Source organism: Rhopilema esculentum, chromosome 5 (assembly GCF_057945365.1).
Source record: "Rhopilema esculentum isolate cy_ngs chromosome 5, ASM5794536v1, whole genome shotgun sequence".
Classification (NCBI taxonomy): domain Eukaryota; kingdom Metazoa; phylum Cnidaria; class Scyphozoa; order Rhizostomeae; family Rhizostomatidae; genus Rhopilema; species Rhopilema esculentum.
The window spans coordinates 10,542,614-10,557,505 of record NC_142819.1 but is presented as its reverse complement, the minus strand read 5'-3'; the positions used below and the strand labels follow the sequence as shown (position 1 = coordinate 10,557,505).

The 14,892-nt window shown below is 36.3% G+C and overlaps 1 protein-coding gene across 1 annotated transcript; it reads left to right on the top strand.

Annotated features, from left to right (window-relative positions):
- The first annotated feature begins 9,162 nt into the window (after nucleotides 1-9,162).
- Nucleotides 9,163-14,783, top strand: LOC135689873 (uncharacterized). Its single transcript, XM_089108677.1, has 2 exons — nucleotides 9,163-10,839; nucleotides 11,216-14,783. The coding sequence occupies exons 1-2, from the start codon at nucleotides 10,672-10,674 to the stop codon at nucleotides 13,298-13,300; spliced, it is 2,253 nt and encodes a 750-aa protein (XP_088964803.1). The 5' UTR covers nucleotides 9,163-10,671; the 3' UTR covers nucleotides 13,301-14,783.
- Nucleotides 14,784-14,892: the final 109 nt, after the last annotated feature.

The following is a 14,892-nucleotide window of genomic DNA, read 5'->3' as shown; positions in this document are numbered from 1 at the left end:
AGTTTTATACAAAGACTTATTTCGTAGATGGAATAGTATACTGTTGAGTTGATCAGAAATTTAATGAATAGAAGAAAAGAATGCACTTAATTGAAAACTCACTTTGCTTTATTGATTGCACTCAAGAATAACCGTCAAATGAGTGGAAAATATTTTAATGAAAAAAGTCTAGAGGTTTTTCCAAGATGTTTCATTGAGCATTCGTTTTATGGTTTCTATTTATGTTTTCTTTGTAGATGCAAGTCAACTTGAGAGCTTGAAGAAGACAAATGAACCACCACAAACGAACTGGACCAAGAACCTCATCGAAAAAAAATGGTGTGATGAGAGAGAGACTGGACCTGTTATTTGATGAGAAGCAACAGCTTGCAAAGGAGTGCTCGATGCTGGAATGTTGCCTAGAAGATAAGGAACAAGAATTGGCAATATTTAAAGAGAGGATGGATCAGTTAAAGAAGAATCGATCCGAAATTTCTTTTCAAGAGTTGCAAGTGAGTCTTTGAGATTAAAAGAATATTTTGCTGCATAAAATTGCAGTGTTTGGTAATTGAATTAATGCTGCTTCGGTTGTTGATTTGAAGAGTTTACGGAGGCTGTTGATAGTAAACTTTGAAGCAAATGTGAAAACTTTAAGAAATTTCAAAATATACATATTTTGACAGAGACACCTTTCATCTTATGTAAAAACTGCATCTTGTTAATATATAGCCCCCCAAAGTGCCTTAATTTGTCACTTGAAATAATTTATCATCCATAACACCTTTCAAAGTGTAGTACTGTCAGGTGTTATAAAACTCAAAAAAATGCTTCCAACTATAAAAACTGCGACAAAACGTTGGAGGAAAATTTAGGACAATATTTATTTTCATTTACAAAGATATTGAAGTTTGGAAAGAATGTTGGATATTTCCTACCAAAAGAAACAAAAGCCTGATTATCCTCATTGAAAGGACGCCTCTTCAAGTGATGGATTAGCAACCAAGCGAGATTTGGAAAATTTACTATCAATGTAAACTCAATGTAAACTAAAAAGTATAATTCATTACTTGAAAAAGACATCAAAAATCTTTGAAGCCTTTTTTAACAGCCTTTTTTTTGTATTTGTCGAAACAACAATTTTCTGCAATATGCCATTAATACAAACAACAATATTCCCCAATGAACAGAAAAAATGCAAAGAAACTATTGATGTATCCTTCTTGTAGGCGAACTATCCGTTTATCAAAGACCTTGAGGTGGAGAATATCAAGTTGAAAGAAGAAACAAAACTGTTGTCAGTTGAAAATGAAGAACTTGCAAATGAATGCTTGGTTCTTGCTCAAGGTATGGAGGCAAAAACAAAAGAAGTCATGATTCTAGAAGAGCGTATCAAAAGCCTTGAAAGTGAGAGTCAAGATCAGGAAGAGAGCAAAAAGGATGGCATGAATGAAGAAGAGTATGTTAAGTTGAAAGACGAGACAAAGCTCTTGTCAGTTGAAAATGAAGAGCTTGCAAATGAATGCTTGGTTCTTGCTCAAGGTATAGAGACAAAAGCAAAGGAAGTCATGGTTTTGGAAGAGCGTATCAAAAGCCTTGAAAGTGAAACTAACCATCTTGAAGAGAGTGAAAGAAATGACACGAAAGAAGAACTTGCTTCAGATAGTGAAGGGTCGGAAACACAGAGCATTCAAGAAGAAAAGGAAAAGGATTCTGATGGCGAATTTATCGTTGTTGATAATGAAAGTGAAGGAGACGATGATACGAGTGGTGGAAAGCTATCCTTGAAAGAAAATGACGACAATGCAAGAATGCAACAGCAACCAAAAAAATGTATGGCAGTTGGAAAGATATTGCCAGGAAGAATGACAAATATTCAGCAATATTTTGATGAGATTGCAGAGCTTCAGTTGTTGAAAGGCTTTCTGTCCAAAATTGGGAGCCATTTCAAAATTGATACTGGAATCGCATTGCAGAAAGTTCTCGATCATGTTGAAATCAAGATTGTGGATCTCATCGACGAAAAGAAGCATCTTGATGAAGAAACAAAGGAGTTAAGAAGCCTTGTCGAGTTTTTGGAGTTTGAAGGCAAGTTCACTGTGGAAGATTTCAAGGAATCTGAAGCAAAGAACGTAGAATTGCAGAACAAACTTCAACAAGCAGTCAAAAAGGAAATTGATGCACAAAGCCAGTTGGAAGCTTGGAGCAACTGTTATGGTAAGCTGTATAAGATTATCAAAAGCAACGAGGGAAAAGAAAAAGGTGAATCATCCATGCAAAGAGGAAATGCTAGAGCAGCAGAACTAGCACGAAGAAAGAGATTTCGCCAGAAATATAAAATTATAAATGCTAATCTGAAAGCATGCAAGGCAAAATCTGCTGGAATTAGAAGATGCATGGATGCACTGGCAGGGAAGAATCTAGAATTGGAATTGAAGGTTGATCTTCTTCAGGCCAGCAATGAACATATCATCAGAGAAAGAGACGAATTTGAAAAGGCATACAAAGAAGAGATGCAAGCCAATATTCGTATGCAGCATGATTTGGAAGAATATAAAGAGCAGGCAAAGAAGTTGAATATCTTCAGATCAGCTTTGAAAGAGCACAGAAAAGAAATCGATGCCTTCAGACTAGAGCGCTGTTTTGTTTTAGATGAGTTGAATATGGAGAGACAGCTTCATGAAGATATTGAAAGAAAGTTCCAAATGGCATTGATAGGAAAAGAGCTGATTCAGAAAAGGCTCCAGCAAGAATCAGAGAAATGTAAAGATGTTGAAAGAAAACTTAGTGAAGTTGAAACCGAGAAGACAAAACTTCAAGAGCAATTCGATAAAGATTTGCGAACGGTTATGGGAGATCTCGTTGGTCTAAGAGAGAAGAACAATGAAACTGTCAAGGACCTCGATGGTGAAATGAAGATTCGCTTGGTGTACGAAAGAAAATTGGAAGAATATTTTGGCGAGAGGCAGAGACTGGAGAAGTGCCTTGAGGATGAGGTTAAGAGAAATCTGGAAGCTGAAAATATAATATCAGCTTTGCATCAAATCGTGGAGAAGAGGTCGGAGAAACCAAAACGAAGTCGACTTAGCAGATTGTTTAGACGTGGATCAGATTAGAGAGAGAAAACTTATTATATAGAACATTAGCTAGGTTTTATGCAACTTTTTACAGTTATTTCTTATTACGTTCTTGTAATCTGTTTATTCGTTTGAAAATGGCGTTCTATTGAATTCATTGTCTGTTTTGCTTTTGTGTCTGCATTTTCAGTACATTTGGTTTTATAATTGTCTAAAAGAACTTGCATAGCGTATAAATTGTGTACTTACCGCTAACGATAGATTTTCGAAAAAGAAACGAAAGAATTTTCATCATTTTGAAATCCCGTCGCTGATTAAATTTATGGTTTGAGAACTGTTATGGGAATGAATTGAAAAATGAAATACCTAGTCCCCTGAAGCATTTTAATATGGGTATACTTGAATTCACTTGAGTTGTCCTTTTCATCATAGACAGAGTGTCGTCTTAGCCATTCTCTTGAGGTAAAAAAGATCTTAGATGAAGATTTAGCACCCAGTTACTTTGCTGTACCGAAATGAAAAAAATGATAAGGTAAAACGCTTGTATTCGACCCATATGCGTGGAAGGTTAATTTCAAAGTAAAAATCTGCAACTTTTACCTTAATGATTTCGTAAAAGTAATTCATTTACATACATTATGTATCATGCAATGAAACTACGACGAAAAGTGTTTGAAAGTCTTGATGATGACGAGAAGGATGAAAGGGGGCCAATGTCAAGTTAATATGGACAAAAAAGGTTAGAGGATCAGTCAGGATTGAAGTTTAATTTAACACTGTAGAACAATAAGTATAGCCTCGAGTAATTAAATTCAATGTTCGGACATCTTGCATTGTATACTTCGTTTTCTGAAAAATGAACTATTTATAGATATAGACTAGGGTGCAGTTGCCCCCCTACAGCTGGTTGAAGTAGGTCCTTTGTGAGAATTTTGTGTACCATTTTATGAGTGTGAAGTAAGTTAAGATTTTTCTGAGGCCCAGCTTGAGAGGGCAATAGAAGAGATAAAGGTTTCCGGGGAAAACAATAAGAAGGTGATTTTGGGGTAGATAAGCAGAATGGGTTGGGCCAAACCCTCTAAATCGGGCAAGGCTACGACGGTACTTCAGCGGCACAAGGTACTCATTACAGGATATTAAAGTACAAGAATCAACAAAGGTCGCTATAGAAGGAATTGACGGTTGGATTGGAAAACTAGATGGCTGGATTGGTAGTTGGTAGGCAAGGGCGTGGCTATTGTATAGGCTGACTTCACAAAGGTTTAATATTGGAAAATTTCACGATTTGATCTTACAGAAAAAGGCCCCAACTTCACATCTCATTTCGTTTTAATTCATTGCATTATTAATTAACCAAATTTGGCAGCAAATTCAGCAATGCTGGTTTACAAGGGGTCATGCTTTTAAAATAGTAGATAAATTTACACAACATAAGCTAAAGAAAAATTTGCAAGAGATATAAAAATAATACACTACCAAAGCCCTTTCAACTTTACCTTACCCTACCCACAAAATTTATGACTCTTTACACTGTTCTCATACAAGAACTTTAGAAAAAAGTTTTGAATCTACTCAGATACGTTGCCCACTAGCTTCAGTATCTAGGCTATTCCAAATTTTAGCACCCCTTCCCGAAAACGACTTTTGCTCATTGCAAAGCTTTTTAATATTTCTAAATTCTTATGTTTTCTATTGAAACCATGCTTATTTTTTGCTCTTGAAGATTTTCCAACTTATCAAAATCAAACGAGTTGAAGCTATGAAGCATAATCATAATTAAATGTTTGTCCACTGCGCCTAGGCCCATTTTCCAGCTGTTCTTTGGATTTCATAGTTGCAATGTTTTCGCCTCCAGCCGATGTTGCGGCCTTTACCATCAATGTTCAATAGTGACGTCCTTCTGAACTTTGGGTCATTTTCATTTTTCATTTTATCAATATTTATTCACGAGATACCGTTCAGCCAATAAACAACCTATTAACAATATTTGCTCAATAATAATAAGATGAAAAATAATAATAATTATATGAATTGCTCCTCTACCAAGGGGTTGTAGTTGGGTCCTATGTAAAATTCAAAAGATACTCTCTAGAACCTGTTTTAAAACGAGGGACGGATTCTTTTTTCGAATGTTGTCAGGGATACAATTCCAGTTTTTGACACCAGAGAAGTAGAAACTTTGCTTTGCATATTCTAAGCTGACTTTGGGAATTTGCAGATTTCCACGGTTTATGAACCTCTACTCGAAAATAATGGATCTTTCAGTGAACTTATGGCGAAGATTTTCGGGACAGAGGTCATGCAAGGTCCTTGAAGTCGAATTTCCCCTAATGGGAGAGCTTTCCAGTCCGCCTCTGGAGCAAAGCAAAGCAGATAAAAAGCCTCGTACTTACACAAGTTTGTTTACATGAACATTTTTGTAACAAAATACAACGTTTTAGAGAGCCATGCTAAGAAAGAAAGAGGATTAGTGTTCAGCCAGCAAATTTACCAAATAAGAGGGAAACTCAAGTCAGAGACCTCAGTCATGCTCAGACTTAATATCACTGCTTTGATATAATTGTGTCATAATTATTTTCATAGAACGTGAATAAGGACCTTCTGATAATAGTTAGGAAGGTAAAAATGTTTTATACAGCGTACTCTCGTCATCAATTTCTGAAAAGTTTCAGCGCCCCCACTATCAACTGCATCCACTTCAAATTTGTTAAGGATCCACCCCTGCATTCTATCGAGTGATATCAGATGATTGATAGCAAAGACTAGTGTCATCAGCGTACATTGAAACTTTTTCTTTGTATCTAGTTTTCAGTATCTGGTTGGAGATCACTGATGTAAACCGAAAATGGAAGAGGACTAAGGCGTGAGCCCTGGGGTACACCCCTGTTAATATCTCACAAGTCGATCATCTAGATAGGATCTAAACGAGGCCAGTTCTCGATGTCGCATGCTATAATCTATTCTGCACAGCAGTTCCTGATTTACATTGTCAAAAGCTTCTTTGGGGGGGGCATCAAAAGGGGGGGGGGATGGAGGGTCATCAAATGAAAAAGTTAATTTATTAATTAAAAATATCCATTATATGTTTTGTAGACTTATGCAAACATGCAATTAGATGTTCCTGGTCTTAAATTGTGCACATAAAATTTTAAGACACATAAATTTTTTGTCAAACATTTGTGAAGCTTTACAGTTTTGACCGTAGAGATAAAGGTCGACAATTCTAAGCAAGCAAGGAGCTAATGTACTCAGTTATAGATCGATAGGCCCATCAGCAATGCGAGCACATAACCGCTGAAGGTGCCCAATACTTGCCGCTTGCTACAGAAGATATAGCAAATGGAGTCCAAGGGTGTAAACGAACTCCTCCTGTCTACATAATAATGGTTTTCAATTTTATGTATATAAAAAGTAAAGGTATTGGAAAAAACGAAAACCTGACTCTGCCAATGGACGGAAACGTGATGCCATTTATGTTGCTTGACATAGAAGTCTATCTAAAACTACTATGGATTGGTAGCATTTCCTTGCGATTTGAAAATCAGGTTTAACAGGCCATTACAAAATATTATATAGCTGTTGCATTGTATAAAGTACAAGGAAAGCCCTTCCATTCATTCAAAAGTATTGCGATCCTTCTATTCAAAATAGTGTCAATGTGGTTGTGGCTTGGTAGGACGCCCAACCCAAAGAGATGAGGACAGAATAAAGTAGCATGCTCGTTCCATTGTACAGAACAAATTTCTTCTCTTGAGAGAACAGCCTTTTCAGCCATGCATATCTGAAACAACAACCATAGCTTGTTATTCTGTCATTTATTTTGTTCAGTTTTTCCGAATGGATATGAATATACCGCCATTGAATTAAATCGTTTTTCCGATCGTGATGCAGCTCCGGTCTTCGGTGTTTGTACTACGAAGCCAAACCTAATGGTGTTTCTACAGGAGACCACGCACCCAGAAATTTTCTCAGCCCCTTGTTTAGCCCCCCAGTTTTTTTGGAAAGCTTTTAATAAAAATTCAATGTTTTCTTCAAAAGATGTTCAATCGTTTTTTACTTTGTTTGGGTTGCTCTCTTTATTTTGCTCAATGTGATCTTTATTGCATTTATTTGACAAGCTAAAGGCCCAGATAAGCGTTTTCGTTTGTAACCGATGTAAACATTAATAAAATTTTGGCTCCTTTCTGTAGATACCAAGAGAAATTAATTCTTGATAATCATTAATGACGAAGATTCACCTTCTTGGGATGGGGTGCGCAGGGCAAGCCCAAACCAAGATTCGCCGCATCCCATTGAAAACCATTTACGCTCTGGAACCAGCGCAGGGAAATACCAATGCTAACCCAGTATACCTTGGCAATCCACTATTGATTTCGAAATTCTATGATTTGAAATTCTGTGTAACAGAATGATTTGCTTGATCTCATGGAGGTTGGGTATAAGACATAACTACTGTGGAAAAATTTTACCAATCAACTTGACAAAGCTATTGGCCTTTTATTTTCAGAAAATCAGTTTTTCTGTTGAAATTCAAATGTTCCTGATGCATTATTGTTAAACAGATAAAACTCAGTGGAGGAACGGACCAAAGTTACCTTTAGATAAATAACAAAGAGTCCCAAATCTTTAGAAGCCTCCAGCAACAATTTTTCTCCGTTATTTTTTCTAGGGGATGCAGCTCACTCAGCTGCTTGTTACGTCACTAATGAAATTATTTGGCATAATGATAACAGCCTTGATAGAGTTGCACCAAGGACATACTTATTCAGGGGGCATTAAAAATCGATGCCTCGTAGCTAATTTAGAGTCAAAACGCCCCTGCTTTACAGTCTATTAGTTCGCAAGTAATGGGTAGCGTTGGTCCCTATAGCTGAAAGTTTAGCCCCCGGCTAGCCCCCCCCCCCAGATTTTTAAGGTTAGATTCTGATGGCAAACAAATGACCTCTCTAGCGTTGCGGTGGTTGCTGTCGTGACTGGTGCTTTATAACGGAGGGACTTATTGAGGAAATAACTTTATAATGAAAAAAATCAACACATTGCCACTTATTGATATGAAAAAAGGTAATTGGCAACATGTTTTTGTCTACTTGAATCGTTTTTTTGTATTCATATAAATTTTTACAAAACATACACAAATTTACCAGACGATACCACAGGGAGCATGGGAATAGATAGCAACCCTGTGGTAATTTACATCCAACATATAAAACTAAACTAACTACAATTTAAAGATGCAAAATGAACGAAAAGAAGAAATAGAAACCATTTCTAGGTAGAGGAGAAGAGAGAGGAAATATGTTGTTTGTATCACCAATTTATTCAAAACGTTTAGAGGCCTGAATATATTCTAGCATTGCAGCGAGAATTTTCGAATTTGATTCGGGTGGTAATTCTTCATCTTATCGCAGTTACGTGTTGGACTCAGTAAGCTAAATTTCCATAAATTTGAGCACAATTTTAATGACACTTTGAGCCCTTTGTGCCCGATAAATGACGGTGTTGAGGACACGGAGCACTATTTCCTGCTCTGCCATAATTATAACGTAGATAGATGCGATCTCCTCGTCCTCAACAGTGTTAATGCGATATTGTTGCCTCATGGTCTGATAAATCTTTCGAACGAAGATCTGCTAAAAATCAACCTCTATGGCAATGAAGAATTACTTGAATCTCGTAGGGGGCATGGACCTTTGGGCCTCTTGGCCCCTTTGGCCCCCTATAGTACGGACCCTAGCAAACATTGTAATCTTACAGATACAAATTTGACGAATCAAAACTAAACGAGAATGTTGATTTATGTTTCCTACCAGTTACCTGAATAATAACCCGGGTACCAGGGCCTCAAGAAATCGGGGACACAATATTGTAAATCGATGTGCAAACGTAGATACCCTGGGTACAATAGCCACAAAATTGCAATTGCGTATAACAAAAACAATTCAGAGAAGCATCGGATTATACATCAGAAGAAGGATGGGCAAGGGTTAGTCCAAAGCCACTTGTCCTTCCTCTAAAGCTAGGGGCACACGAAAGCATTTTGCCTAAGCAAAGTGTCATTCGTGGCACTTTGCTTAAGTATATGACTTTTCAGTAAGAATTTAGGCAGCCAAATATTCAACATGTTTAGTATTTTTTGTCATTCGTGTCACTTTGCTTCAAGTGTTCGGCGAACGAAAGCATTTTGCTTACGACTTAGCAAAATCAAAGAGTCTCTTCTCTATATCTAAATGGCATGACAGTTTAACGACAGAATATGATTAAACCTTAAAGTGTGAATAAAGACCATCCCCAACAGGAAATGTTGGTCTCGAAAGTTTGCTTCCTGTTGAGTTCAAAATTAGGGTTGAAAAGTGCAAATACCTTGAACGAATTAAAGAAATAGTACAGTTGAGTAAAAAAAAGATAGAGAAAAAAAGACCCGCCTTTCTTGCCTCCCTCTCGATACGCAACTAAGAACTACTTTTATTTGACAATCTTCAAGAACCGACAAAGATGATGATGATCATGATGCCGACGGTAAAGATAATTATGGAGACGTTGTAAATGAAGAAAAGGACGTAGTTGACATTGAAAAGATAAGCGGGATACATTGATTTTATTCCGAACCTTTTAACGAACATATTAGTGAAATATGAAAAGTAGAAGCTGTTGGTAAAAATAAATAGCTTAAGAAAAAATATGAACAACATTCAAATCTGACATTAATCCGTCCATTATTTTGTTATGATACCAATAGTTTTTGAAAACTAAAAAATAGCCAGATTTTAGAACCGCATACAAAATATGGTTTATATGCCTTTCGAAAATCTATTAATTGAAGTTAGAAGTTAAAAGTGTTAGAGAACAGTCCCAGTTTTAGTAGAAATGAATCTCCAAAGGGGTATTGATAATCGAAAAATTAATTTAGATTATAGTTCAACCTCGGAAACTTCATTTACTAATTTCCAGTCTCCAAACGTCACATTAATTTGACGTCACAAACAATTATTAACATATAAATTTGCGGAGCAATGAGTCTTCATCACCATAACTAGTTTGGCTGATTTAGAGTTAGTCGGAGCTGATTATTGCAAGTGAAGGTTGTGACAATGGAGGAAAAACTAGAAAGCAGTAGTTTTCTGAGCTTATTAGGGGCCGACAGTGGTCTTACCTTGATAAATACGGATGCACTGGTACGCAAAACAGAGCTGCAACAGCGAAAGCTTCAGTGCAAAGACCAGGAAATCGAGGAGCTTAAAGAAAGATTGGAGCATCTTGAAGATGTGGTCGAGAAATGTAAGTTGTATACAAAGACTGATTTCGTAGATGAGAAAATACATTGTTGAGTTGATCAGAAATTTAATGAATAGAGTTTTAATAGCAATTTAAGACAAAAAGAATGCACTTGATTGCAAATTCACTTTGCTTTATTGATTGCACTCAAGAATAACCGTCAAATGAGTGGAAAATATTTTAATGAAAAAGTCTAGATGTTTTTCCAAGTTGTTTCATTGAGCATTCGTTTTATGGTTTCTTTTTTGTTTTCTATGTAGATGCAAGTCAACTTGAGAGCTTGAAGAAGACAAATGAGCCATCACAAACGAACTGGACCAAGAACCTCATCGAAGAAAATGGTGTGATGAGAGAGAGACTGGACCTGTTATTTGGTGAGAAGCAACAGCTTGCAAAGGAGTGCTCGATGCTGGAATGTTGCTTAGAAGATAAGGAACAAGAATTGACAATGCTTAAAGAGAGGATGGATCAATTAAAGAAGAATCGATTCGAAATTTCTTTTCAAGAGTTGCAAGTGAGTCGTTGAGATTAAAATAATACTTTGTTGCATTAATACTGCAATTTTAGTTAATTTAGCATGACATTTTTATTTAAGGGTTTTGAGCCTTCAATATCTTCTAGAATTCAGTTATCAAAGCTGATTGAGCTTAATCTATATTTTTATTTATCGATTTAATGATCAAAACTAAATCACACTAATTTTGCCAATTGGAATAAAAATTAAATAACTAACATGACACAATGTGTCTGAAGTAACGTGGTGAATTTCTTTATGACAGACAGCACTCGAAGAAAACATTCTTTTCCTCTTTTGTAACTGTTGAGACAACAATATATCCAATCCATGATTCCAATCATTACTAATAATTTACAAATGTTTCTCTTATTAGGAAAGTTGTCCGTTTATCAAAGATCTTGAGGACGAGAACATAAAGTTGAAAGAAGAAACAAAGCTCTTGTCAGTTGAAAATGAGGAACTTGCAAATGAATGCTTGGTTCTTGCTCAAGGTATGGAGGCAAAAGCAAAAGAAGTCATGGTTTTGGAAAAGCGTATCAAAACCCTCGAAAGTGGCAGTCAAGATCAGGAAGAGAGCAAAAAGGATGGCATGAATGAAGAAGAGTTTGTCAAGTTGAAAGAAGAGAAAAAGCTCTTGTCAGTTGAAAATGAAGAACTTGCAAATGAATGCTTGGTTCTTGCTCAAGGTATGGAGGCAAAAGAAAAGCAAGTCATGGTTTTGGAAGAGCGTATCAAAAGCCTCGAAAGTGGCAGTCAAAATCAGGAAGAGAGCAAAAAGGATGGCATGAATGAAGAAGAGTTTGTCAAGTTGAAAGAAGAGAAAAAGCTCTTGTCAGTTGAAAATGAAGAACTTGCAAATGAATGCTTGGTTCTTGCTCAAAGTTTGGAGGCAAAAACAAAAGAAGTCATGATTCTAGAAGAGCGTATCAAAAGACTTGAAAGTGAGAGTCAAGATCTGGAAGAGGGCAAAAAGGATGGCATGAATGAAGAAGTAATTGTTTCTGATAGTGAAGAAGTGGAAACGCAGAGCAATCAAGAAGGAATGAAGCAGGATTCTGATGGCGAATTTATCGTTGTTGATGATGAAAGTGAAAATGGTGTTGATGTGAGTGATGGAAAGCTTACTTTCAAAGAACATGACGACAATGGCACAATGCAACAGCAGTCAGAGGAACCTATGGCAGTTGGAAAGATATTGCCAGGAAGAATGACAAATATTCAGCAATATTTTGATCAAGTTGCAGAGCTTCAGTTGTTGAAAGGATTTCTGTCCAAAATTGGGAGCCATTTCAAAATTGATAATGGAATTGCATTGCAGAAAGTTCTCGATCATATTGAAATCAAGATTGTGGATCTCATCGACGAAAGGAAGCATCTAGATGAAGAAACAAAGGAGTTAAGAAGCCTTGTCGAGTTTTTGGAATTTGAACGCAAGTTCACTGTGGAAGATTTCAAAGAATCTGAAGAAAAGAATGTAGAATTGCAGAGCAAACTTCAACAAGCAGTCAAAAAGGAAATTGATGCACAAAGCCAGTTGGAAGCTTGGAGCAACTGTTGTGCTAAGCTGTATAAGATTATCAAAAGCAAAGAGGGAAAAGAAAAAGGTGAATCATCCATACAAAGAGGAAATGCTAGAACAGCAGAACTAGCACGAAGAAAGAGATTTCGCCAGAAATATAAAATGATCAATGCTAATCTGAAAGCATATAAGGCAAAATCTGCTGGAATTAGAAGATGCATGGATGCACTGGCAGGGAAGAATCTGGAATTGGAATTGAAGGCTGATCTTCTTCAGGCAGACAATGAACATATCATCAGAGAAAGAGACATATTTGAAAAGGCATACAAAGAAGAGATGCAAGCCAATATTCGAATGCAGCATGATTTGGAAGAATATAAAGAGCAGACAAAAAAGTTGAATAGCTTCAGATCAGCTTTGAAAGAGCACAGAAAAGAAATCAATGCCCTCAGACTAGAGCGTTGTCTTGCTTTGAATGAGTTGAATATGGAGAGACAGCTTCATGAAGATTTTGAAAGAAAGTTTCAAATGGTATTGATAGGAAAAGAATTGATTCAGAGAAGGCTCCAGCAAGAATCAGAGAAATGTAAAGATGTTGAAAGAAAACTTAGTGAAGTTGAAACCGAGAAGACAAAACTTCAAGAGCAATTCGATAAAGATTTGCGAACGGTTACAGGAGATCTCGTTGTTCTAAGAGAGAAGAACAATGAAACTATCAAGGACCTCGATGGTGAAATGAAGATTCGCTTGGTGTACGAAAGAAAATTGGAAGAATATTTTGCCGAGAAGCAGAGACTGGAGAAGTGTCTTGAGGATGAGGTTAAGAGAAATCTGGAAGCTGAAAATATAATATCAGCTTTGCATCATATCGTGGAGAAGAGGTCGGAGAAACCAAAACGAAGTCGACTTAGCAGATTGTTTAGACGTGGATCAGATTAGAGGAGAAGACTTATTATATAGAACATTAGCTAGGTTTTGTGCAACTTTTTACAGTTATTTCTTATTACGTTCTTGTAATCTGTTTATTCGTTTGAAAATGGCGTTCTATTGAAATGATTGTCTGTTTTGCTTTTGTGTCTGCATTTTCAGTATCGTTGGTTTCTGTAAGTCCAAACAACACGGCTAGAATTATTGTTAATCGGACCAGAAGAAATTTTCAAAAAGAAGCCGGTTTTTTGCACTGTTAACAATGAAAATTCTTATTCACTTCCTGCCAGTTATAAAAATTGTCATTGGAAAAAGTTTATACGAATTTTGCCAACACATTGTACTTTTGATTGGTTACACAAAATGCAACACCTCAATTAACAAGAGAAAATGGATGCATTTAACAATGAAAATCGTCTAATTTTTTGTCTTGACAATATATCAGGTTTACAAAGTTCATTAGATAACACTGATTTCGGACCCTGGACAAATTACTCAGCTATAGTGAATGTCTCGCTCATTTTGCTGGACATCATTTAGACTGGACCAGGGAGACTTTGTGCCTCTGTGGAACCTCTTAATTTGTACCAATAAGAATTCTTCAGTGTGTATAAAACAATGAAAGCGAGGTTTTCAGAGAATTTCGTTTTGCAATTCCTGATTTCTAAGGTGACGTTACTTTGTAGTCTTAAAAAAAGACAGAAAGAAAATCATCAAAATGTCTTGGTGCGAAGCTTTTTGGACGAGACTCGGTTCAAGTATTCTTCAATTTTTATCAAGAAATAACATGGTTCCCTCAAACAGTTAAAAATAAAATACTTTTGTGCTCAGATTTTTGGCTACAGAGATATCAAATATGCAAAACATAAATTGGCGAATATGGGTGTATGTGAAATGTAAAGACTGTTTCCAGGGAAGAATAACGAAGGGAGTTTTTTAGGGAGAGGCTTACAACAAGCATTTCAGTATATTCCTCCTTGATATCGTGTGACGTTCTTGACCGTCGGCCCAAATTCCAAAAAGACCAAACGATTCTTTTTACTGCTACCATGCTAAAGATTTCATAAAAGCAAGTACTCTAAGGTTCTTAATAGAAGAGGGGGGACGCTTATTAATTTTTTGATTTTTTTCTGACCCCCGGAGCTCATTTGGACCCCTCCGTTTATTAATGTTTATATGCAGTCATTCATATCCCTTGTTTCATTTGTCCTTTGTTCTTTCAGATGTGAAATTTCTGTAAAATTTCACTTAAATGAAGAGGTTGCATTATACAAAAGTTTTAACATAGAAAAGTAGTGACATCCTAAAAAGATTTACATAGACCTGACTGATGTACACAATGATAATTAGCCTGCTCATTTTAGTAATACAACAATGCATTATTACATGGTGATAATTGTCATTTTACTATCGATTGTATTCAGAAGAAAATCTCCTTTGACCCCAAAAAAGAATCATCACATGATTTTTCAGATTTTTCACATTTACGACCCCCCCCCCCGCTTATTTATTTTTTGAGAAATTTCTGACCTCCCCCCCAACTATCAAGACCTCCCCTTCTATTAAGGACCTTAGAATAATTTAGAAAAACTACACGAAATCAT